Genomic DNA, 24413 nt, shown 5'->3' on the forward strand with positions numbered 1-24413 from the left:
TCACCTGGACATACTGGTCTACCCTCTCGTTGGTTAAGAAGCTTATTTTCTCACAACTTTCCAAGTATTAAAGCAAGTACTTGAAATACCTGTAGCCTTAACATCCTCCATAAGCACATGAATAGACGGGCAGCAGGAAATTTCCTTCTCTCACTAGTGGGCAGGCCCTCCAACCCACTTCTGTTTGAGTAGTGTTTGTTACATTGCATAAGATGGGATAGGTTTCAACTGAATGAAGATTAACTAGGCAAAATATAGTTAGCAGCTCAATAGTTGAGATTTCAAGATTCATCTTTCCTATCTTCTTCCAACTTTGAATACAGAATTTTTGCTCTTCATAGCTGGTTCAAGAAATCGGACATGTTTTCTTTTGTTTTGCTTAAAGGAAGCTGGTCAACAGATTCTGAGCTGTATAACTAAGAAAATGATCACATGGTATTTAAAAAATGATTCCTACTTTTTTTTTTATATGTCAAAGCCTGTAGCCTTTTGCAGTTTTCAGACACTTTAAAAACCATAAAGCCCTTTAAATATGAAATCTTTGGAAAGAGTTTTTACTCTTAAAACCAGATCTATCTATTGTAGTAATATTTCTAATTAATATTTTTTTATCTCACCTTGTTAAGCAAAAAAAACAAAACAGAAAAGCTTTCATGACCGAAAGCTTTTCTGAAAGAAAGGGTTTATAGGTCAGTGCTAGCCTAGGACAGGCCTGGGCCATGCAGTCTAAACCACCAGCAGCAGGGCGAGGTGGAGAAGGCAACCTGTCCAAAAGTCACGGCCTAGTGAAGAGACTTCAGAGGAGCCTGACTGAAGACTGCTCAACAAGAAGAGTTTGGTCCCCAGTACATCGATGAGGGGAATGAGAAAGTGATTCCCTGATCCAAATATTTCATTAACTAAGCAAGTCAGAATGGTAGTTGACCTATAAGGAGGCCGAGGAAGGGATCCTGCTTAGGATAGAATAGTCTAAGTACTTAGTAAATATTTATAGTATAAGTAATATCATTCTGGATTTTTTGCTTCTGTCATGATTTTTTATTTTTGTTTCAGAAGATAAACATAAGACAGTCACACTATATGTAATTTGAGGAATCAAATAGATACACATGGAAAATAGTTATGAAATGGGAGTTAGGATTTGGAACTCTGAAGTGTCTTGCCTTTAACTTTAGGTTGTCTTAATTTTTTCTGAATTTCAGAAGTTTATTGACCTACCCCTAAAAGAAACACAGCTACGTTATAATAGGAATTTTTTCCATGACTGTAGCTAAGTCCTCAAACTCACTCTAACACTACTGAAACTCTCCAGAGTCTCAATGTTAACAGTAAGTTTTGTTTTCTAGTGGAGATTATGTAGGTGTGCCTTATAAACTGTTCTGAGGTTTAGACTTTTTTGTAGGTTATTATGAGGGGGTAGATCAGGTAGGCTTCTTTTGGTCCAGTGTACCTCTTGCAAGAGAAGTATAAAATAAGGACTATTCTCAAATGTACTTTCTATTTGTTAGGATTAAAAATGAGTAAGGAATATGACACCAAGAACATTTAGGAATCCATTAATAATCCTTCTGTTTGTACTCATATGGGAAGGCTGATTAAAAGGTGGGGTCTCAGAGACCATTAAAAATTTAAAAAGCTTGAATTTCCCGACTTTACATACGAAGACTAACTAGTCAGACGAAGCTTCAGATCAAGGCAAAGAGGTTTGTTTAGCTACAAAGGTTTTGCCTGAAGTTAAAAGGGTTTGCCTAAAGAGAATACAACAATAAATCGTGAATTTACATGTTTTAATTCTTGCATACACTTAAGACATTACTTCTATTATTTCAGGATTTTTTTTTAACGTAGAATAGAACCACATCTTATTCTTAATACTGTCATCAGCTAAAACTGGACATGGCATGGCACAAAGGCATTCACTAAATGTTTGTTAAGTGAATTACAGAATTTCTTAGCTTCCATATGTGTGGTTTGATATGCCATATATCTAATCAGTGTAGTGAAAATATTATGAGGGTTTACTGTATTTTTGTTCAAGAACTCTATTCTTTCACAAAATAGCTGCATTTAAGCGACAACATAACACAAAGCTCCAGGCCTTTGTGAAGAGACTTACCACAATCCTTCATCGACCTGATCCTTAAGTACATTATGGACCAAGAAGATAAACTTCATCATTGAGGGGAAAAAAGACTTTGAAGCTGGATTAATGAATTTTATTCACTTGCCTCCTTTTTGACTTTTCCAAGTTTAGCTCTTTGCTGGCCTTTGAACAAGAATGCCATTAAGAGAATAATAATGTCTCTGGGAAGTTAACGTGTCACTTGTTCTGGGACTTTCTGAATATACCGATGTTGGAGGACGGAAGGAAGTGTCATGGCAGTCCAGTGAGAAGTCACAACTGCCACCAGCATTGATGCAGTTAATATATGGACAGTTGAACTTGCCTCCAAAGACTTCAGCAGAGAGAGAAACAACAACAAAAAAAGGGGGCATTGAGCTAGCCACAGAAGAATCATAGTAAATATAATTTGCCAGGGACACAGTAAGTAATCAGCAAATGTTATCTTTTAAAAAAAAAAGGCATCTTCCAAACAACAAAATGTTAGAACCGCCAGGGCAAGTACCGTAAGTTCCAGATACTGTTCAGTACCATTCACCCTGTCTTTGTGGCAAAGATACACCATTCTTCGCAAATGAGTTTCTAGAAGATGTTGCAACCAGCTACCCTATATTTAGAGTAAGTGTCTGACACAGCAGAGGGGAGAGAAAAGCAGACCATGTAATTAACTGGCTGGGGCCTTTCGCTCTGCACATTCCATCCAGGTATTGAAAAGCCGAGTGGTCTAAGAAAGTGTGTTCAGGTCTCACAGAGGAATGGGTTACAGAAATGGAGGACTGTAGAATTTCCAGTTGCAGTCTGTGTCAGACAATGCAGGAGCAACCCCTCTGTCTTACTGAAGTGAAAGGAGGTTAAAATAAACACATTTGGAAGATCATTGTCCTGTCACCATGTCATCAAATGCTGACCTCCGAAGCCAATCTGAGGAACTAATACAGAAGCAAATAAATCCTTGCAAGAAGAAACAACTCTTGGTGCATCAATCAAAAATCCCTCATCTTTTTTTATAATTTAAATTCTTTTCTTTAACAACTTGGTAAATGTAGGATTGGGGGAATGTAGCTGTGTGGCATTATATTTGATACAAGCAGAGGTTATCTTGACAATTTCATTTTTTAACTCCTTTTTGCAGAAAAAGATATAGCACTATATAGTTCTGCAAAGCTTTAGAAATAATGTGGCCTGACCACATTTCTGATGGTTTTGGGTAGGAATCCTTGCCAATGCACTAGGTTGTATGTGGAAGAAAGATACTGCTTCTGGATCCCAGAAGGCATCCTCTTTCTACTTGGCAAGTGTCCCTCTACCCATTTGAGATTTGGCAGTGGTAGTTCTACCTTGTGGGAAACACAGTTTCTTTTCTAAGTGGCCTACGCCAGTTAGATTGGGGGTCAGGGGGAAGAGATAAGGCCTTTCCCACATGACTGACGTGGTGAAATGTGTCTCAGAGAGGCCGATGTTATTTTTTTTTAAGGATAGATTTGGGAACTATGCAAGCTGGGCAGTTTTGTATTCTCACATAATAAGCTCTATAGCTTTTTGGTCTTGTTTTTTAAAAAGCAGTTCTCATTGTCATGGGAAAAAAGAACAGACATCTTGGCCATTGCACAGAATGAGTTTTTATCCTTCAAAAAGTTTCAAATTCCATCTTTTTTTAAATTTTCAAAATTAGACTGAAAATTAGAGTGCAGAACACTACTGTGTTTTCTAAACAGTTAGCTCGTCCGCATGAAATGTGTTAAATCAGCTTGAAATTCATCTATGATTAAGAATAGGGACCTAAAAAGTCAATCTTTTCATCCCCGTTCATACAGTCGTAAGCTTGTATCTTTCCATCTTACTATGAGAGGTGGGACCTTTTGATTACTACTAGGTATCACATGGCCCCCTTCCTTTAGTGCTCAGACTTTTTTATACCTGTTTTCTAATCCAAACAGTAATTACCCAAGATACCAGTGTTTTCAGCCTTGCAACCCAGATGTGATGGCACAAACACAGAATGGGAATAAGTTGTACAAACACCGTGGAAATCCCAAAAGTGATTTTTTTTTTAATCAATGTTTCTATGAAGGAAGATAAAGAAGTCCAAGCTAAAAACTAAAATGGAAATTAAAATGGGTTGCATTGCTTGGAGGCCTGAGGGATGTAGTAGCAAAACCACGACTAGACAGTTTAATTACTGAAGTGAAAGTGCACATGCATTTAAAGGAATATTGCCTTTAAAGATGATGCTTTGGAATTCTTTCTGAATTTTCTGCAGTGAGTATGCATCAGAAATAAAATACAGTTCTTTTTGAGAGATTGGTGTTATTTGTGCGTAACTGGGTGATGTCCCACCCTCCAAATCCTCTGCTTTATTGAAACCACCTCTTCGGTGATCGGCAGTATTCATATGTCTGTCACAGCATTGGTAGGAAATACGAGTACAGAACTGGTGCCTTGAGCCCGCTCATTGGGGGTCTCTTATGGAGCCCAGTGCCTTCCATACCACACCTAAGTGTTTACCCCTTATCCTTATGGAATTGTGTGTGTGAGAGAGATTAGAAATAAAAATAATGCTAAATGAATTCACTTTCTCTGGTTTGTCTAGCCAGGCTCTAACTTTTATATTATATCATATCATATCATATCATATCATATTATATTATATTATATATTATTTTATATATTATACTATATAGGCCTAAACTCTGAACTCTGATCTCTTTAGTATGATAAAGATTGTGTTTTAGCCACTAAGCCTTGGCTCTCTCCTCTTAATTATTTCATGGAAATAGTATTGGAAACAAACTAAACGTATTTATGAAGCAGCCATTACAAACCAAAATTTCCAATAATTGGTTATGTTGGGAATAGTACTTACAATATAACATTAAATGGATGTCAAGTAAAATGTGAAGTCTCATACTGTTAAAAGTTTTAAAAAGAATTGAAAGAAAATTACTAAAATGTTTCTCGGAATACCTTTCGGCTATTTTATTTTATTTTTTTTTAGACTTTTTCCCCTTTTTTTTCAGAGGAAAATAAGTAATTGATTTCATAATAAGAAATACAATATTTAATTTAAAAACTCTTCAAAAGGAAGGAAAGCAATGGGAGCAGTCCTCTAAGGAGGCCAGGGAGAAATCAGTGTCACTGTTGAAAGTAACACCACGCCTCATTTCTGTTAACTTGAAGATTATTGAGCCCCTTGTTCATTAGGTAGGTCAGAGGTGTCCTGTTGATGAAAAAGCGAGCCTCGTGACATGCAGCAGGTGCAGACCTCAGCCGTGGAAGCCCTGGGCGTATTTTGAGAACCGCCAGCATCTTGGCAGTGTTTTGTAGCTCTCACAGCTGCTGTGTGTCAAGCAGATGCTGCTGTAACATTTCAGTGTTCTGAGATGTGGGGTCTGGCCCAACTGTTCGTCAACACCCGGGCTTTGACCAGCAACCAAGTACCTGATCAGAGTGCTGTCGTGCAAGCTGTCAAATGACATTCTGGGGCAAAAGTCGTCCACCACTTACTGGGCTTCCACAGGGGAAAAGGGACAGTTGTTCATCCAGAGAGAAGGGAATATTAAAAAAAAAAACAATATTATTATATTAAAGAAAAACATAGAACCAGTGCTACAGCTGAGAGCATTTCAGAGTCTTTGGCTGTGAGTCCAGTTTTTGGTGTTATATAAAGATTTATCAATCACTGTTTAAAGAGTATCTGAGAACCTCTGTGAAAGGAACGAGGGTAACTTAAGCCCGGATGAGACAGTTTGGTAATGAGTTCACTCATTGCTTCTCTTGGCCAAGGAAAACATGAACCTTCTCCAGAGACAGAATTTTTCTTCCATTCCAGGAGGCGGAAGAACACATGAAGTATATGTTGTTCAGGCTTTCAAATGAGCACATTTCACTAACAGTTTGGTTATAACCTACTCACAAATAAATGGGAAGAGAAGTCGTGTAACTGAAATCAGGAAGGAATACCATCTCTGTAAAAGGCCAGTCCTGTGCTTAGTCCCCTGCCCAAGTATGGGACTCAGTCTCCTGCTGACATGCTAAGCCAGCCTTCCCTCCCTGTCCCCCAGAACTGAGCTTGGCTGTAACATTGGAAATGCACAACTGTGGGAACTGTTTATAATCCTGAAGGTTTCAATAGTGATTAGAAGAGCGTTAGCCTTTGGTCAGTGTCCTTTGGCTTGGGAAACATAAAGATATTTGAACTTCTCGTTTCAGATTGACCTTGACTTTCCTCATTTTTTTCACCTCAGATCATCCAGCCCCTCTTAGAACTTGACCAAAATAGAAGCAAATTAAAATTGTATATTGGACACCTGACAGCCCTCTGCCATGATCGAGACCCCCTGATCCTTCGTGGGCTCACCCCACCAGCTTCCTATAACTTAGACGATGACCAGGCAACTTGGGAAAATGAGCTGCAGAAGATGACCCGGGAACAGGTAAGTCTCTCACTTGGACTTTTGACAAGATCCCTTGGAAACTCAGCTGCTGCTTAAGTCGATGCAATAGGGTCTCCCTTAGGGAATTCAGTGCTCAGATTCAAGATTCTTAGCAATCGTTAGTTCTTCAATTGATAGGAATTAGCCTTCAAGGAAGTGCCACTTTATTCTTCCTCCGTGTAACTTGCTCAAGTATCAGAAAGGGCTAATTAAGAAGGAAGTGGATTAAGGACAATCTGTTAACATGCTGTGCATTATTTCATAGAAGTGACGGCCTCTCAAGGAAAGTCTGGGTTAAGGACTTCTGGGTAAGGGATTCCTGACGAGTCAGTAACATGTGTCTTCACTCGTCTCTAGGTAACTGAGTTACAACACACTGAGTTTTTAAGAAACAAAGAGAAGACAAGATGAGGATAGGGGTAGAGAGCAGACATGGAAAGTGAAGGAAAAAGAAATTGAATAAACAGAGAGAAATAGGGCAGTTTTTAAAACATTCATTCTAAGCTCCTAGTTTCCAGGTAGGGGTTGATGGTACCCGTATCCTCTTACAGGCTGTGATCAGACCAACCAGAAGACTTAAATGCACAGATGTCGCAAATTTACTAAAACAAGCTATGTACTGTTTTCCACCCAAATACTTCCTTTTTGTTAAACATTATTTGTTTACTCATAATGTGTGAAGGAAAATTGTGTTAAATGCAGAAGCTCCCATGGTGTGATATTAAAGGTAGCAGGGACAGCCCACAGGTCGAGCAATGCAAACTGGAATCTTTGAGCTATATTTACTTCCCATTATGTGTATATTGCCTAATAATAGACATATTTAACAGCCTAATTAGTTATCTATCCTATTTATTTGATGCGAAAAGATAAGGCCTACCTCTTAAATTTAGCATGTTGCCGTAGAAATTTTAATTTCTTCTTAAAAGAGGGAAAAATATAAAAGACAGATTTAAGTTGGATTCCTAATAGTTCCTTTTGATAGTAATAACCACATCGTGAAAATGCAACTGGAAGCCAACTGGCATCAGAGTACACGATTAGTTAATTTTGGAAACTTTTACTTCAAAGTTTTGTTGAAAGACAGTGCTTCTGAAAGCACTGACATAGCGACATATCAAAGTTTAGCAGTTTGTTTGTGAAACAGTTTGTCTTTGACATGGGAAAAGTATTTCTGCTCAATCCTGTTTTTCAAATACGCCCGAATGGACTTGACTCAGCTTTCCAAGGGAAATAAAATATCTTCAAGGTGAGACCAAGATAGAAAATTTCAAGCTAAGAACTTTTCAGAAAGTTTTGAATGAATGAAACCAGGAATCCATTCATGAACTTGCCTTTGCACGTTACTTTATAACCAAGCTACTGCAATCATCACAACAATTTTGCTCATGTGTGTAAACTGTGTGAATATTGTCACGTTTCCCCTTGAGTGGGTATATGCTTCAGTTACTGAAGTTATTGCTTGAGAGGTATCTTCAGCAGTATTCCCTGGGAAACCTGGGAAACAGGTGACGTAGGTCATCTGTGAAGGACTACAGCAACCAACACCACCTTTCTACACGCCTCTCCATTGCTGCTGAAGATTGGTAGAAAAATCAACCAATTTTCTGCTGCCTCACCCAAAGTAAGCATTTAAGGCAAGAACTTAAGGCTATTGAGAAACTTGACCTCGAATAATACAAAATGATTTGCCTATGAAAGTATTGTGATCAGGTTTGACTTTAGTTTTTGAAGCCCAAGAAACATAAGATATGAATCACTGCCTAATATACCTACTGGCTTATTTTGTGTGTGTTTTGTGAGTTTGTTTCTTTTGAGGATGTCGAGCCTTCTGTGACTGATCTTTGTGTTACTCAACTCTGTATGTCCTGTGCATTTCACTGCCACCATGGTCCCCCAGGTGGCACCCCATGAGGATAAGACAAGAGCCTTGTTTATCTTTTTTTTTGTCTTTTTTTTTTTTTGTCCTTTTTTGGTCTTTTTCAATGCTGTAGCCTTTGTAGCAAGTACAATGCCTGGAATATAGTATCTGCTCAATAAATATTTGTTGAATGAATAAGAAAGAGAGGAAGAGGGAGGATGGCAGATAGGATAGTTCACATTCCTTATCATATCACACAAGGCCTCTTTGATTTGTCCTGATGATGAAATGCACATCTCTTCTCACCCTATCCTTGAAGCACACCCAACTACTTACAGGTTTTTAAACTGTTCAACTACTTACAGTTTTCATGTTTCTGTCATTTTGCTCATACTGATCCTTCTGCCTGATGTGCCCTTTCCTGCCTTGTCTCTGAAATACCTAAATAGGCGTCTGAGGCGTTAAACTCAGCTTAGACATCATTTCTTCTATGAGTTCTCTCCTGAAACCCCAGGCCACTCCCCCTTTGGGGCTCATGTAATACCTGTAAGGCTTACACTTACTTGTTTTCCTGTCTGTCTTCCCGTTCAAGGCTTTCTGTCTATTGAGGATGAACCATGTCATTTTCATCCTAAAACTGGCACCACATCAAGTGTTTGTTACTTTCTCAGTAACTTAAATATGTGAGTGAATTTTAGTGAGTTCTTCATAATTTATTACTGTGTTTCCCTGAAAACAAGACCTAGCCGCACAATCAGCTCTAATGCGTCTTTTGGAGCAAAAATTAATATAAGACCTGGGCTTATTTTACTCAAATATAAGACTGGGTCTTATATAATGTAATATGACATGATATGACATGACATGACAAAACATAACATAACATAACATAACATAACATAATACCAGGTCTATATTAACTTTTGCTCCAAAAGACACATTAGAGCTGGTTGTCCGGCTGGGTCTTATTTTCGGGGAAACACAGTATTTCATATTTGTGATTCTTAATTCTCCACATAGGTAAGTGTCTTCACTGCTGGAACCCTGTCTTGCATTTCCAAAGTGCCAGCATAGTACTGTGCATGCAGAGAATGCTTAGTATAGACTTAGCTGATTGGCAACTCAAGACAATCTCCTCAGGGCCATTTAGTAGCTTTGGATAATCCATTGATGTCAAGAACCAGTCATACTCCATCCTGAGTCCTGACCCTATGATCCATAACTGCCTTTCCTACAGAAATATAACCTGGTATCTGAAGATTTCCCAGAATTGTTTTGTGGGTTTTTTTTGCCCTCTTAGAAACTGGCTACCATCCGTGTTTGTTTTATGTATCTTAAAGTTCTTTTACTGAGTGCCTACACATTAAGAATTGTTAGGTCTTCTTTATGAATTGACTCTCTTACCATTCTGTAATTTCTCTCTTCAAAGCTGGTCATACTCCCTGCTCTGAAGTCTGCATGTTTCATAGTAATGTAACCCTTCCATCTTTCTTTAAATTAGTGAGTGCATGGTCAATCTTTTTCCATATATTTGCTTTTAAGCTATGTCTTTATATTTGAAGTGAGTTTCTTGTAGATAGCATCTATCCACCAGCTCAGGAAGCATAGGTCCAGGGGGCAAGACTATCTCTTCCTCCTTGGGTCCAGAAGGCCTGGAGGGCAGAGCATCCAGCCAAAGAGGATTCTTCTTGAGTCTTAAAATCTAATGGAATTTGCTCTGTGAGGTTTGAGACTTCCTTGAGACCCATGATCTCTTTCTCTTTTTTCCAATTTCTCCCTTTTGGAATGAAAATGTCTAGGCTATGACTGTCCCACCATCATATTTCAGAAGTAGATAATTTGTCTGGTTCAACAGGTTCACATTTAGAGAGGAATTTTGCCTCAGGAGTCATACCTTGAGTCTCACCCTCACTTGATTTAGATGATACTTAGATGACATTTGGGATTTAGAGTTGATGCTGGAATGGGTTAAGACTTTTGTGCTTATGGGATAGGGGTGAATGTGTTTTGCATGTAAGAAGGACATGAATTTTGAGGGTACAGAGGGCAAGGTGTTATGGGCTGAATTGTGTCACCTAAATTCTTATGTTGAAGCCCTAAATTCCAGAATGTGGCTATCTTTAGAGATAGGCCTATAAATGAGGCTGATAGGGTGGGCCCTGGTGTAATCTGACTAATGTCCTATAAGAAAAGAAGATTAGAACATACAGGAGGGTATGCTCATAGAGAAAAAAGCATGTGAGGACACAGCAAGAAGCCAAAGAGAGAGACTTCAAAAGAAACCAACTTTGCTAACACCTTAATCTTGAACTTCTAGTTCCAAAACTGTGAGAAGATAAATTTCTGTCATTAAGCCATCTACTCTGTGGTATCTTGTTATGGCAGCCCTAACAAACTAATACCGTCTTTTTGAAGATACTCTTCTCTAGGTATAGAATTCTAGGTTGACAGTTTGTTTTTGTTTTTTAATACTTTATCTTGTTTTCAACCATTTGAAAATAATGTGCCAACTTGTGGTTTGGTTTTGTTTCGTTTTCCTGTTTGGGCTAAAATCCTGTTTGGAATCTTTGAGTCTTTTGGATCTGTGTTTTGTTGTCCTTAATTTTGGAAAATTCTTGAATCATTCATAGCAGTAACTTAATTTTTGAGTTTTATGTCTACCTTCAAATTTTATGCTCTTTGGAGTTTTCTTTGGGTGTGATATATTAGTTTTGATTGGATTGAATTTGATAGATGGGTGCATGGATGACAGGTAGGCATACGTACATTAGTGTCATGTGCTACTTGTGTCAACTTCCATGTAGCATAGGAGTTAAGGACATGCATTTTAGAATCAGACATACTTAGATTTATGGTGTTCTACCTCCACTGCCTATCTGTTTGATCTTAGTTTTATTAATATCTCTACCTGTTCCTTCATCTTTCAGTGGACTTAGTGTTGTGAGAAGTATCTGGTACCAAGACAAAAGTTTTTATTAAGTTCAATTTTAGATTTCAGCGTCTTCTCTGTTTATCTTAGGACAGTCCCATATCTATCTGACCACTGTGTGTTATCTTCCACGTTTCCAACACTACAGTGCTACTTTCTCCTCCCACATAAGTTGCCTTCATTTCTGACAAGCTCTCTTGACAACTCTTGGCAGGAAACCTTTTTAGTATCTCCACGAATCCAGCACTGACGCAAGCTAACATAGAACCAACATCTTACTCAAGGAGTTAAGTCATTGGTTCTAAGGTTGAGTATTATAGAACTACATGAAAGTTGTGGAAAATTTTCAATGAAAACCTTTCAGACAAATAGCTTTTCCCTTCAATATAAATGTAAACAGTTTGAAGTTTTAAATTTTCAAACTTAGTTATTTACATAGAGCTCAAGGATTTGGGTCCTGATGTGGTTGGGAGTGGTAACAATGAATTTAACATAAATGTTGTGTATGTTTTTAAAGGTTATACAGTGGTACCTCAGTTTTCGAACATAATCCATTCTGGAAGACCATTCGAGTTCTGAAATGTTCAAAAACCAAGGCACAGTTCCCCCATAGAAAGTAATGCAAAATGGATTAGTCCGTTCCAGACCTTTAAAATCAACCCCTAAAACTGCAAATTTTACGTGAATTTTACTATCTACTGATACCATAGATCCATAAAATTTACAGCGTTCGTAAACTGAAATGTTTGTCAACAGTACCACTGTACTGAACAAATGCTACATATCAGTTTCTTAGTTTCAGAAAGATGCAGCTAGATATTTGCAGGTGCAGATATTAGAAAGACCACACTCGTGTGTGTAATCTTTCTCATAGCTGCAAGTGATTGTATTCAACTTTACAATGAGGTGAAGAAACATTTATAAGTCCCTTATGGCTTTCTTATTCATACACTGCTGTGCTGTGTAACATAATTTCCCTGCAACCATAAACTTCAATTTTTCAACTTGTTACCAGTGCAATAGCTCATACAGTTAGAAAGTGAATGTGGAAACCAATTTGGAGCATAATATTGTTCTTGGGTCAAAGTATCCCAGTTGAAGAAATTTTATGTATTTTGATTTTTACACACATGGGCAGAGCCAGGTAGTCACCACAGACTAAATAGATTTGGTTTGTGATACCTATAGTTAATTGTGTACACTTTAAATATTTTGGTTTGCAAGTAAATAGATACATGCAAAATACATTTTGAAGACTTAACTATTTGGGTCCTATTCCTTTGTTTTTCTGTCTCTAGGCTCTACCACGCATATATTGTCCAAATAACGAATTTAAAGCCATTTTTACCTCTAGCTGCAATCTTGTTAAGTTTCAACAACTAAATAAATTTGGACCACATCACATTTGAGATACTTTATGGCCACAGTTAGCCTGTTTTTAAATATTTTGTGTACATGAAAGAACGGCCATTATTTTATCTCTTTGAGATAATTTTTTCTAGTTCACATTATATATTTTTACTTTTTATGTACAATTGGAAGTTATAGTCACAATATTATTATAGTCATTCATTCAGCTTTCAGGTTAAAGGAGAGCAAGATCCAGAGTGATGGAACGAGTATTCAGAAACTCAGTTCTAAATCTTACAGCACGCCAAATTGTGTGAATGGTTCTGGAGCAGCATTTCTCAGAGAGGATAAAGGATATCAGAATCTACTGAAGAACTCTCCTCTCTTCTGCATTCCCATCTCCATGATTCTAATAATCAAGGGACAAGGAGGTTAGAAAAAGACAAGGTGAATCCAGGAGTGAGCTCTTAGGCACTGTCAAGAGAGAAATGTGATTAGTTACGCAGTTTGTAGTACCCTACCAGATTAACACAAACCAGTATTTCAGCAAAAACATGACTATTTCTAGTTCTGAGATCTGAATTTTTTTTTCAGTTTTACTAAGATATAACATACAATATTGTGTAAGTATAAGGTATACAACATGTTGATTTGATACATTTACATGTATATATTATAAAATGATTAGCACCATAGCATTCCCTAAGTCCTCCATTCCATCACGTAAATACCATTTCTTTTTTATGATCTACTCTCTTAGCACTATCAAGTATATAATACAGTACTTTTAGTTATAATTACCGTCCTACATATTAGATCTTCAGAATTTATTAATCTTACAACTGGAAGTTTGTTTCATTTGACCAACATCTCCAGCATCCCAGCCCTTGGTAACCACCACTTAGGCTAAGTACTCTCTGTTTCTCTAAGTTAGGCTTTTTCTGATTCCACACATAGGTCCTATCATACAGTATTGGTCTGATTTATTTCACTTGGCATAATACCTCAGTGCTCATCCAAGTTGTCACAAAGCACAGGATTTCATTCTTTATTATGGCTGACTAATATTCCACAGTGAGTGTGTATGTATGTGTGTGTATCACATCTTCTTTATCTGTTGCTTGTTGACAGACACTTGGTTTTTTCCAAATCTTGGCTATTGCGAATAAGGCTGCAATGAATGTGGGAGTACAGATATCTTTACGAGATCCCAATTTCAGTTCCTTTGGATAAATACCCAGAAGTGGAATTGCTGGATCATATGATTGTTCTATTTTAATTTTTTGAGAAACTTGCATACCGATTTACATTCTCACCAACAGTGCACAAGCAAGGGTTCCCTTTTCTCCACACTCTTCCCCAGCTCTTATCATCTCTTGTCTTCTTGACAGTAGCCATTCTAATAGGTGTGAGGTGGTATCTCATTATGGTTTTGATTTGCATTTCACTGATGATTAGTGATGAAAAGCACCTTTTCATGTACCTATTGGCTATTTGTCTTCTTTGCAAAACTGTCTATTCAGTTTCTCTGCACATTTTTTAATCAGATTGCTTGTTTTTTAGTATTGAGTTGTATGAGTTCTTTGTATATTTTAGATATTAACCCCTTATCAGATACATAATTTGCAAATATTTTCTTCCATTCCAGAGGTTGCCTTTTCATTTTATTGATTGTTTCTTTTCTGTGCAGAAACTTTTTAGTTTCATGTAGTCCCATTTATTTGTTTTTGCTTTTGTTACCTGTGCTTTTGGTGCCATATCCAGAAATCATCATCCAGACCAATGTCAAAGAGCTTTTTCCCTATGTTACCTCCTAGGAGTTTTACAGTTTCAGGTCTTATGTTTAAGTCTTTGCCATACAGGGTGTCATGCAGGATCTCTAGTCCCGCTCCCCACACAAGAACACAGAACATGGTGAAGCCAAAAAGGAACCCCAAGAGAGCCATGGATAGGGAAGTCATATCACTATATTCTCGCTGGCGGCTGGGTAGAGACACAGGAAACAGGAGCCACATGATCCGCAACCCGCCGTCTGCTTTTCTGCCAACCAACCTCATTTGCCAACTGTAATCCTCCGTGCTAACTGCAATCCGCACCTCTCTGCAATCTGCAATTCGTGCTTGCTGGTTTAGCCACAGCAATTATATTAGTGGCTAATGGCTAACCTGTAATAGCTGATGGCCAACTATTCACAGCTGATGACCATCTACTACCTGAGCCAGCACATTTCCACGTAAGGCCAAGAGCCTGGAAACTGCTTTCAGGGACTCTGTCCCCACAGTCTTTAATGCATTTCAAGTTCCTTTTTGTGAGTGGTGTAAGATTCAGGTCCAGTTTCATTCTTCTGCATACTTCCAGTTTTCCCAACACTATTTATTGAAGAGACTATCCTTTCTTCATTGAATATTCTTGGCTCCTTTTTCAAATATTAGTTAACTGTATGTGCAGGGGGTTATTTCTGAGCTCGCAATTCTGTTCCATTGGTCTGTGGCTCTATTTTTATGTCAGTACCATATTGTTTTGATTACTATAGCTTTGTAAAATAGTTTGAAATCAGGACTGTGATTCCTCAGGCTGTGTTCCTTTTTTCTCAGGATTTCTTTGGCACTGTACAAATTTTAGGTTTGTTTTTTCTATTTCTGTGAAAAACGCATCGGAATTTTGATAGGGATTGCATTGAATCTCTAGATGGTTTGGGGTAATATAGATATTTTAACATTATTAATTCTTCCAATCCATGGACATGGGATATCTTTCCATTTGTTTGTGTCTTCTTCAGTTTCTTTCACCAAAACCTTGTTGTTTTCAGTGTATAGATCTTTCACCTCCTTAGTTAAGTTTATTCCTAAGTGTTTTGTTTTTGATGCTATTATGAATGTGAATCAGATTGTTTTCTTTATATCTTTGTCAGATGTTTTGTTGTTAGTGTTTAGAAATTCAACTGTTATATGTATGTTGAGTTTGAATCCTGCAACTTTACTGAATTCATTGATTAGTTCTAGCAGTTTTTTGGTCCAGTCTTTAGGATTTTCTATATATGTAAGATCATATTATCTGCAAAGACAATATTACTTTCTCCTTTCCTATTTGAAGGCCTTTGATTTCCTTTTCTTGCCTGACTGCTGTGGCTAGGACTTCCAGTATTATGTTGAATAGCAGTGGTGAGAGTGGGCGCCCTTGTCTTACTCCTGATCTTAGAGAAAAAGCTTTCAACCTTTCATCATTGAGTATGATGTTGGCTGTAAGTATGTCATATATGGCCTTCAGTGTGTTGCAGTATGTTCCTTTTATACCCAATTTGTTAAGTGTTTTTATCATGAAAGGATGTTGTATTGTGTCAAATGCTTTTTCTGCATGTGTTAAAATGATCGTGCAAGAAATTTCTTCTCTGTGGATCCTTATAAATAATTAAATTATAAGCAACATCTTCAACCTCCTTGCATTATAAACAACCGTGAGTTTCAGAGGCCTGTTATTTCTTCAACATCTCAACAGTTTCATAACATTAGAGTTCATTTCAATAAAAACGTTTTATAAGAGACCCTAAATATTGTTGCCCACGTACTCAGATATCTAATATGTTATTTAATATAAGTAATAAATTTCAAGTCTTTGGAAAATATTTAGGCAATAGACCCTAAATATTAGTAGTTTCATCAGAAAATTTTATATGTTAAGTAGTATTAGGTTTAGGGACTTATTTAGTCCCTGACAAATACCAGAATGTAGGTATTCTGGGTTCCTTTTAAATAGAGTCATATGCTTTAAAAGTCACCAGTCTGCTCCTTCCTTTTTATCTTGGCTGAGGAATGAGCTGGTAGATCAGTGGGGGCTAGGGCCAAGGCTTCGGCTGACATAGCCCAGATGACCAGCAGGACAGAGGCTAAGGATTTGATCAGCATGGCTGGAATATTTTGTCTAGAGCTGGATCCAAGGACTGGAGCCTATATATTTTGTGGGACCAAGGATTCTGCCAGCACAGCTGGTGTGTTTGGTGGGCAGGGGCCAAGGGTTCAACCTACGTCACCAGTATTTTTGGCATGACCAAGGCTGAGGATTCAGCGGACATGGTAGAATTAGTAGGCCAAGACCAAGCTGAAAGCAAACATGATTGGAAAATTACTTATATACAAAGAGGTTGAGCAAATGAGTAAATATGTTGAGGATAATGGGAGCCAGTTTTGTCACTATAGTGGAAGAGAGTAGTAAATATAGAAGGGATAAAGGCAGACCCTGTGCTATTGGATTGTGGTTGAAGGTACTAATATGGGTTCATGGTTTTAGATAGGTAGATGATAGATAGATAGGTAGATAGACAGATAGATAGATAGATATTTAGATTTAGATTTCTGTGTGTGTGGGAATGTGTGTGTTCATCTGCATATATACATACATATATTTCCTAGCCTTATCTGCAAAGAGGACCTAGAAGCAGTCACATGCAGTAACAAGGAGCTGACCTAAACACCCAGACCTTAATTTCTAGGCGCTTTTGTCCACCAATAATAACCAGGGCTCCAGGAGACATGACTGAGCCTAGGGCTGTTTGTGGCAAGGTACAACATAAATGTAGAACATCTTATTATACTAGAAAGTAAGACAGTGTTCCAAGATTGGTGGGTATCTGTCAGAATGACACAGGGATTCCCAATGGCAAAATCTTGAAGAATTGGAGCAGCAAAATAAATAATGATAGTAACAGATTGTAATCTATTGAATAAAATAGAGACATGTGAACCTATATTGGTATAAAGAAATGAATGAATAAACAAATAAATGGGGGAGAAAGGAAAGCTGTATCCTATAATAGAACACCTAATAAATGTAGAAGGAATGATGGAATTAGAGAATCACTAGTTGGTACCCATCATAGTAATAACTGATTTGGGCAAGAATCATCAATGAATATGAAAACCAGTGGGTAAAAGTTACTTTGTTGTTGTTTTTTTGTTTTATTTTTTATAACATATTATACAACAATTTATTTTCTTTTTTTATTTTTCAATCACAGTTGACATTCAATATTGTTTTATATGAGGTTCAGGTGTACAGCATAGTGGTTAGACATTTATGTAATTTACTCGAAGTGATCCCCCCAATTAGTGTAGTACCCACCTGGCACTATGCATAGTCATTACAATTTTATTGACTATATTCCCTAGGGTGTACTTTATATTCCCATGATGATTTTGTAACTACCAATTTGTACTTCTCACTCCCTTCAGTGTTTTCACCCAGCTTCCCAACCCTCCTCCCCTCTGGCAACCATCAGTTTGTTGTCTGTATCTATGAGTCTGTTTCAGTTTTGTATGTTTGCTTATTCTGTTCTTTAGACTCCACATATAAGTGAGATCGTACAGTATTTGTCTTTCTCTCTCTGACTTACTTCACTTAGCTTAATATCCTCTAGGTCCATCCATGTCGCAAATAGTAAGATTTCATTCTTTTTTATGGCCGAGTAATATTTCATTGCATATGCAAAGGGTGCCCAAAAAATGTATACACGTTTTAGGAAAGGAAAACTGTATTAAAATTGTAATACTCAATATATGCCAATAAAAAAAGATGAATACAAGTCACGTTTGACTTCTGCAGTTACAAAAAGTGCTCAACGTGGTTATCATCAGCATCCAGACGCTCCTGATTATGGCGAACTACTGCTTGAGCAACGTTGACCAAAGTGTCTACTTGTATACATTTTTTGGCACCCCTGGTATATGCCACATCTTTTTTATCGAGTCATCTATTGATGGACACTTAGGTTGCTTCCATATCTTTGCTATTGTAAAGAGTGCTGCCGTGAACATAGGGAGGCATATATCTTTTCAAATTAGTGTTTTGGATTTCTTTGGATAAATACTCAGGAGTGGAAATGCTGGGTCATAAGATAGTTCTGTTTTTAATTTTTTGAGGGACCGCCATACTGTTTTCTACACTGTCTACAACAATTTGCAATCCCACCAACAGTGCACGAGGGTTCCCTGTTCTCCGCATCCTCGCCAACACTTGTTGTTTGTTGAAATATTGATGATAGCTATTCTGACAGGTGTGAGGTGATATCTTGTGGTTTTAATTCCAGTGGGTGAAAGTTTGTTGAGGAACAGGATAGTTATATAATAGTTATATAATAGTTATATCTATCTATAGTTATATAATAGTTATATCTATTCACAAAAAGGTTATTTCACTTAACTAGCACAAAATTTTTATAGATAATTTGCATTGGAAAAACCTGGCAGACACCATCTAAACCAAGTGACTGATGTTAACACTATCACTGGTGAGACAAATTAATATTATGTGCTTCCTGATAATATACACTGAGAAGAACACAAGTGGGCATTCCTGCCAAACAACATATAACCTGAATTTAACAATTAGGGAATATATAAAGAGTTATATAGATATAGATACAGACAAGATAGACAGATTTATTACACACACCTATATCCATGTATCTAGAGGGAAGAATGAATGAGGCAAAGGTAGTAAAACATTAGCAATTTGGGTGAAGAGGATGAGAATTCTTTGTATTATTCTTACAACTGTTCTATAAGTTTGATATTATTTGAATTTTTAAGTTATTAAAAATTTAAGTCAGTAAATCTTGAATTCAGAATTTTTGTCCTCTTGTGAAAGTGGAGATGCTTAAGTATATTGAGAATACTAAAAAATATACTTACCTATATGACCCCAAAGTATTACCCCCAGGTGAAAAAAATAAACTTTTTTATATAGACTGATACAGTGTTATCCCATGACCAGTGAGTAGACATCATAAAAAGAAATTCCATTTTTAGCTTTTCAGCAGAATCTGCAAGTTTTAGTTTAATAGAAAGGGAAACTTCCTAGATCTGTCCACAAAAAGCATGGACAGTCATATGTGAGTTAGGTTCTTCTCAGGAGCAGAACTGCTCGGTTGAGTTGTAAAAGGAATTTGGCATTGGGAGATAATTTGTCAGATTATTTCTAAGGTTTATTTTTCCAACCCTGATCGTCTATTATTCACATGTAATGGGAATGTAAAATAGCCCCCCAAAATTGTAGGATTATATTTTAATGTGACGCCCTCGCTCAAACTCCACACTCCGACCCCTGCAAAAATAGTGTGTGTGTGTGTGTGTGTGTGTGTGTGTGTGTGTGTGTGTGTGTGTGTAAGACTTGAAAAGAGGAAGATAGGAGTATTAAAAAATAAACACCTGTTTAAAAGGGGGCAGCTAACAGAAAAATTAAAGGTATAGAGCATAGTTGTGTGATGAAGGCTTTTGTCCAAATGGTGAGGTGGCCTGTGTTTCTTCTTTCTCCTGTTTCTACTGAGTGCAGAATGAAGGAGTATATTATAAAAAACATGTCAGCTAAACATAGGGGAAAATCTGAGTATAGAATTGTGAACATGTAACAAATTTCCAAGGAATGTTGTAGAATTTCCTTTTACAGAGATTTAAAACCTAAGGCTGAGTCCGCACTCAGGGCCCGCCGTCGGCCCTCTCGTACTTGTCAGTATTGTGCCCATCAGGAAACATATATGACCTATGTGTTCAATGATCAAATGTTTTTGAAAGTGCAACTTTCATTTTTAATACCTTAGTAGCCCTAAAATTTTAGGTAAAGCCAACTGTTTTGTTCTAAAATTGAGCCTTTGTAACTAAGGATTACCAATGGTTAGTTGTGTTTAAGCCTTAATAAAGATACGTGTTTTAATTCCAGCTATTAGCAAAATGGCACATACATTGCCAAAACTACCTCCAATGCACAGGCATAGAAACGTAAAACACTAACATAAGAGGGGGAAAAAGAAAAATTGGACTTCATTAAAACTTTAAACTTCTATTCATCAAAAGACTGAGAGAAAATCATAGATAGACAGACGGACGGACGGATGATAGATAGATAGATAGACAGACAGACAGACAGACAGACAGATAGATATCAAAGAACCTGCATCAAGAAGATATTTTCAAAATCAGCTACAGAAAGCAACGTAATTTTAAAATGGGCAGAAGACTTGAACAGATACTTCACAAAAAAATGATACACAAACTAAGCATATAAAAAAATGTTCACGCAAATGGAAGCCACAGTGAGATAGTACTACAATCCCACGAAAAAGGCTAAAATAACAAGACTGACGATATCAAATGGTAGTGAAGATGTAGACCAACTGGAACTCTGATACATTACTTGTGAGAATTTAAAATGGTACAAGACTTTGGGAAACTGGTAGGCTGCTTTTACTTAATATCCTTACTAGATACTCACACGCACCCACCCTATAACCCAGCAAGTCTATTCTTACTTATTTACTCAAGAGAAATGAAAGCATGTCCACACAAAGATGTGTAAAAGATTGTTCATAGCAGCTTTATTTATAAAAACCCCAAACTGGAAACAACCCAAATGTTCATTAACAGAGTAGGGATTTTTAATTATTATAAATCATAATGGAATAACATTCAGCAATAAAAAAGAATGAACTGGGCGGACGGGTGGCTCAGTTGGTTAGAGCCGAGCTCTTGGCAACAGAGCTGCCGGTTTGATTCCCACATGGGCCAGTGAGCTGTACCCTCCTCAACTAGAATGAAGTCAGTGAGCTGCTGCTCAGCTCCCGGGTGGCCAGATGGTTCAGTTGGTTGGAGCGCAGGCTCTCAACAACAAGGTTGCCGGTTTGACTCCTTGACTCTTGCAAGGGATGATGAGCTGTGCCCCCTGCAACCAAGATTGAACACAGCACCTTTAGCTGAGCTGCTGCTGAGCTCCCGGATGGCTCAGTTGGTTGGAGCGCGTCCTCTCAACCACAAGGTTGCAGGTTCAACTCCTGCAAGGGATGGTGGGCTGCGCCCCCTGCAACTAGCAACGGCAACTGGACCTGGAGCTGAGCTGCGCCCTCCACAACTAAGACTGAAAGGACAACAACTTGACTTGGAAAAGTCCTAGAAGTACACACTGTTCCCCAATAAAGTCCTGTTCCTCTTCCCCACCCCTCCCCCCCAAAAAAGAATGAACTGCTAATACAAGCAACTTTATGAATGAATCTCCAGCATACTATGTTAAGTAAAAGAAGCCAGATGCAAAGTAATATATAATTAATGTATAATTTCATTTATGTGACAGTCAAGAACAGGATAAACTAGTCTATGGTAGTAAAAATTAGAACAGTGGTTGCCAGTAGGAATTGACTGGAAGGAGGAGGTACAGGAACTTTCTGGGATGATGGAAATGTTCTATATTTTGTTTGGGGAGATGGCCATGAGGGTGTCTGTATTTATCAAAATTCACCAAATTGTACAATTAACGATCTGTGCATTTTGCTGTATGTCCGTGATAGTTTAAACGAAAAACAAAAAAAAAAATCATACCCCACTACCGGTCTCCTCTTGAGCTTTTTGAAGCAGTTTGACTGATGGGCAGATTCTGCTGAAAAGCTAAAAATGGAATTTCTCCCTCGAGAACAAACTCTTTTTTTCCACCATGAATGCCAGCCTCCCATCAGGGGCCAACCGCACTGGAATGAACTCGTATCAGCCAGCCCGCTCTGTGGGTCTTTGAGCTGTGGATTCCAACTCCCTTTCCCAGCACTCAGTCCCATTTTTAATTTTCAGGGAAGTATTGTTCCAAAACTTGGCTCAGACCTTGTCCTCTCCCTTGGATTCCTTCTTCCATTTGTTTTTTCGATTTTGATCAATCGCTCTTTTCTTGTGCCCCTCTCTTTTCAAGGTGTCGAACCAGAGGGCTGCCGAGGCAGTCCTGGGCACAGAACCCACAAGCCCAGCCCCTCAGTCATCAGTCACAGCATGACATTCCATTCTTCTCTCGCGGATGAATTTGTACAGATTGTTGAAGCACGCGAGTGAGCCAAATGGACATACGAGCTGTAGGGGGCAAAGGATAAGGGGAACAGGGAGAGGACATAGGAAAGAAAGGAAAAAGAATGGTTCTTTGTGGGGCAACAGACTTTGTTCTAGTTCCCAGCCTGAATGTTTCTGATCTGGTTTTCTTCTTTTTGTGATGTTTGAACTTGTTTCTTCAGCTCCAATGCTGAACTCTTGTCCAAAAAACTAAGAGCAGCAGAGTGTGAGAGGCTGAGAGAGGCAAGACCAGCAACCCAGCAAAAGAACTGCAGAGCCACGAAGATAAATGTGTGTCTGAATCAGAACTGGGCTTGAGAAATCTGTGTGTGTGTGTGTGTGTGAGGGGGAGTGTATGTGGGGATATATGTCTCCTAAGAAATTTACAAGAAAAACCCTGTGAAGTAACCTCAGTTTTTCTCTCCTCTCTACTCTCACACAGTCTGGCACTTTCTCCTTCCTCTGACAGCTGCCTTTATTAACCTTTTTATGCAAAGAGCAAAGTATCTTGCCAGTTGGGTGTTAAAAATCTGGCAAAGAAAAGCTTGTTCAAGAAAAGGAGATGCAGCAGAGCTGGGCAGACACCACGAGAGAGAAAACAGACTGACAGGGTGCTAAATTGGGTCCAAGGACACAAAATTGCTACCTTTCTTCTTGATAAAATCCCCGAAAACTAACTTGAGTAAAGGAAGAGGAAATGAGGATTTGAAAACAGGAGATAAGGAACTGTTGTTTTCCATAGGTGAAATTACACAGATATTAAGCATTAATTGCAGTTCACTGCCAACGCGAGAGCAGCCTTATGGCATAAGAGGATAATCTTGTTTGTGGAGAGAAAGTATTAAGAGACCTAGCTAGACCAAGCCTCTATTGATACAAAAGATCCCTTCCACCATTTTCCTCCTTAACGTGTCTCAGAGAAGGGGAATTCTGCCATTTCTGTTTTGTCTACAGACCTTTCCCTCCACTTCTTGAGTAGGGCAGCTCTTGATCCCCGCTACTGGTGCCTGTCCCCAATTTGCCAGAACGAAATAAAATTGAACGTAAAACACCTACTCTGAATTTACCCTCGGCTTTGCAGCAATGTATGCAAGAACTTCTTTTTTTAATCTAGTTTTTATTAACTTGCTCTTGCACTGGACTCATTAGAATTCTCAAATATGAATATGGAATTTTTTGTTGATTACGAAACTCTGCCGTTACACAGATTTTAATGTCTTCTTGCTGCCCTTTTTGCATGGTTTCCTTTATGTTTAAAGTATTCCCATGGGAGAAGAAGGCTAGCACTTTTGATTCTGCAGAGCTCCTGCAGGAGCAATTATTTACCACCTTGGAATTTTAATGAGTCTTGACAATTACTATAATCCAGTACATTAAACACAGGTCTGTCGTCTCCAATGTCAACTTCCAGAGATAATGCTCCCTCTACTAAGCAAAGACGAAAATTAATCGTTGTGAATGCCAAATAAACATGACCAGAGTAGGCACTGCAAACTTAAAGCCAGAGGAACTTATAAACTTTGGAACTGACAGTTTTCCAGTCTAGTCAGAGCATTTGAAATAAACTGTCCTTAGTTTTCTTCCAAACCCATTTAATTCTTTACAAGAGGTTTGGTGGGACAGTCTAGAAATAGAAATAATTTAAATTTCTTATAGGTAGGATCTGTGGTGTATGCCGGGGGCTCTCAGCCATGTTTCTGTCCCAGAACCCCTGAAGAATACAAAGCTCCTATAGTAACAGTGGCTGTGTGCGAAGCCTGTGTAAACTGAAAAAAAGAAAAAGGTGTGGGACCACATCCCTCTTCCAGTAGAGCACGACTTCCCAGGTGTACAATCAAAAGGGCCCTGAAATAGAAGCACTCTCCAGTTTCCA

The 24413-nt window shown here is 38.1% G+C and overlaps 1 protein-coding gene across 5 annotated transcripts in view; it reads left to right on the top strand.

The window, feature by feature from the left end:
- The window catches only part of ERC1 (ELKS/RAB6-interacting/CAST family member 1), a 483911-nt gene that overhangs the window by 431130 nt on the left and 28368 nt on the right, over nucleotides 1–24413 (top strand). For all 5 annotated transcript variants that reach the window (XM_081060693.1, XM_081060695.1, XM_081060696.1 and 2 more), the window contains one exon: nucleotides 6367–6555. In XM_081060693.1, coding sequence (XP_080916819.1) covers nucleotides 6367–6555 — 189 coding nt within the window. The remainder of the gene's footprint in view (nucleotides 1–6366; nucleotides 6556–24413) is intronic.

The sequence above is a fragment of the Rhinolophus hipposideros genome, assembly GCF_964194185.1.
Source record: "Rhinolophus hipposideros genome assembly, chromosome: 9".
Taxonomy (NCBI): Eukaryota; Metazoa; Chordata; class Mammalia; order Chiroptera; family Rhinolophidae; genus Rhinolophus; species Rhinolophus hipposideros.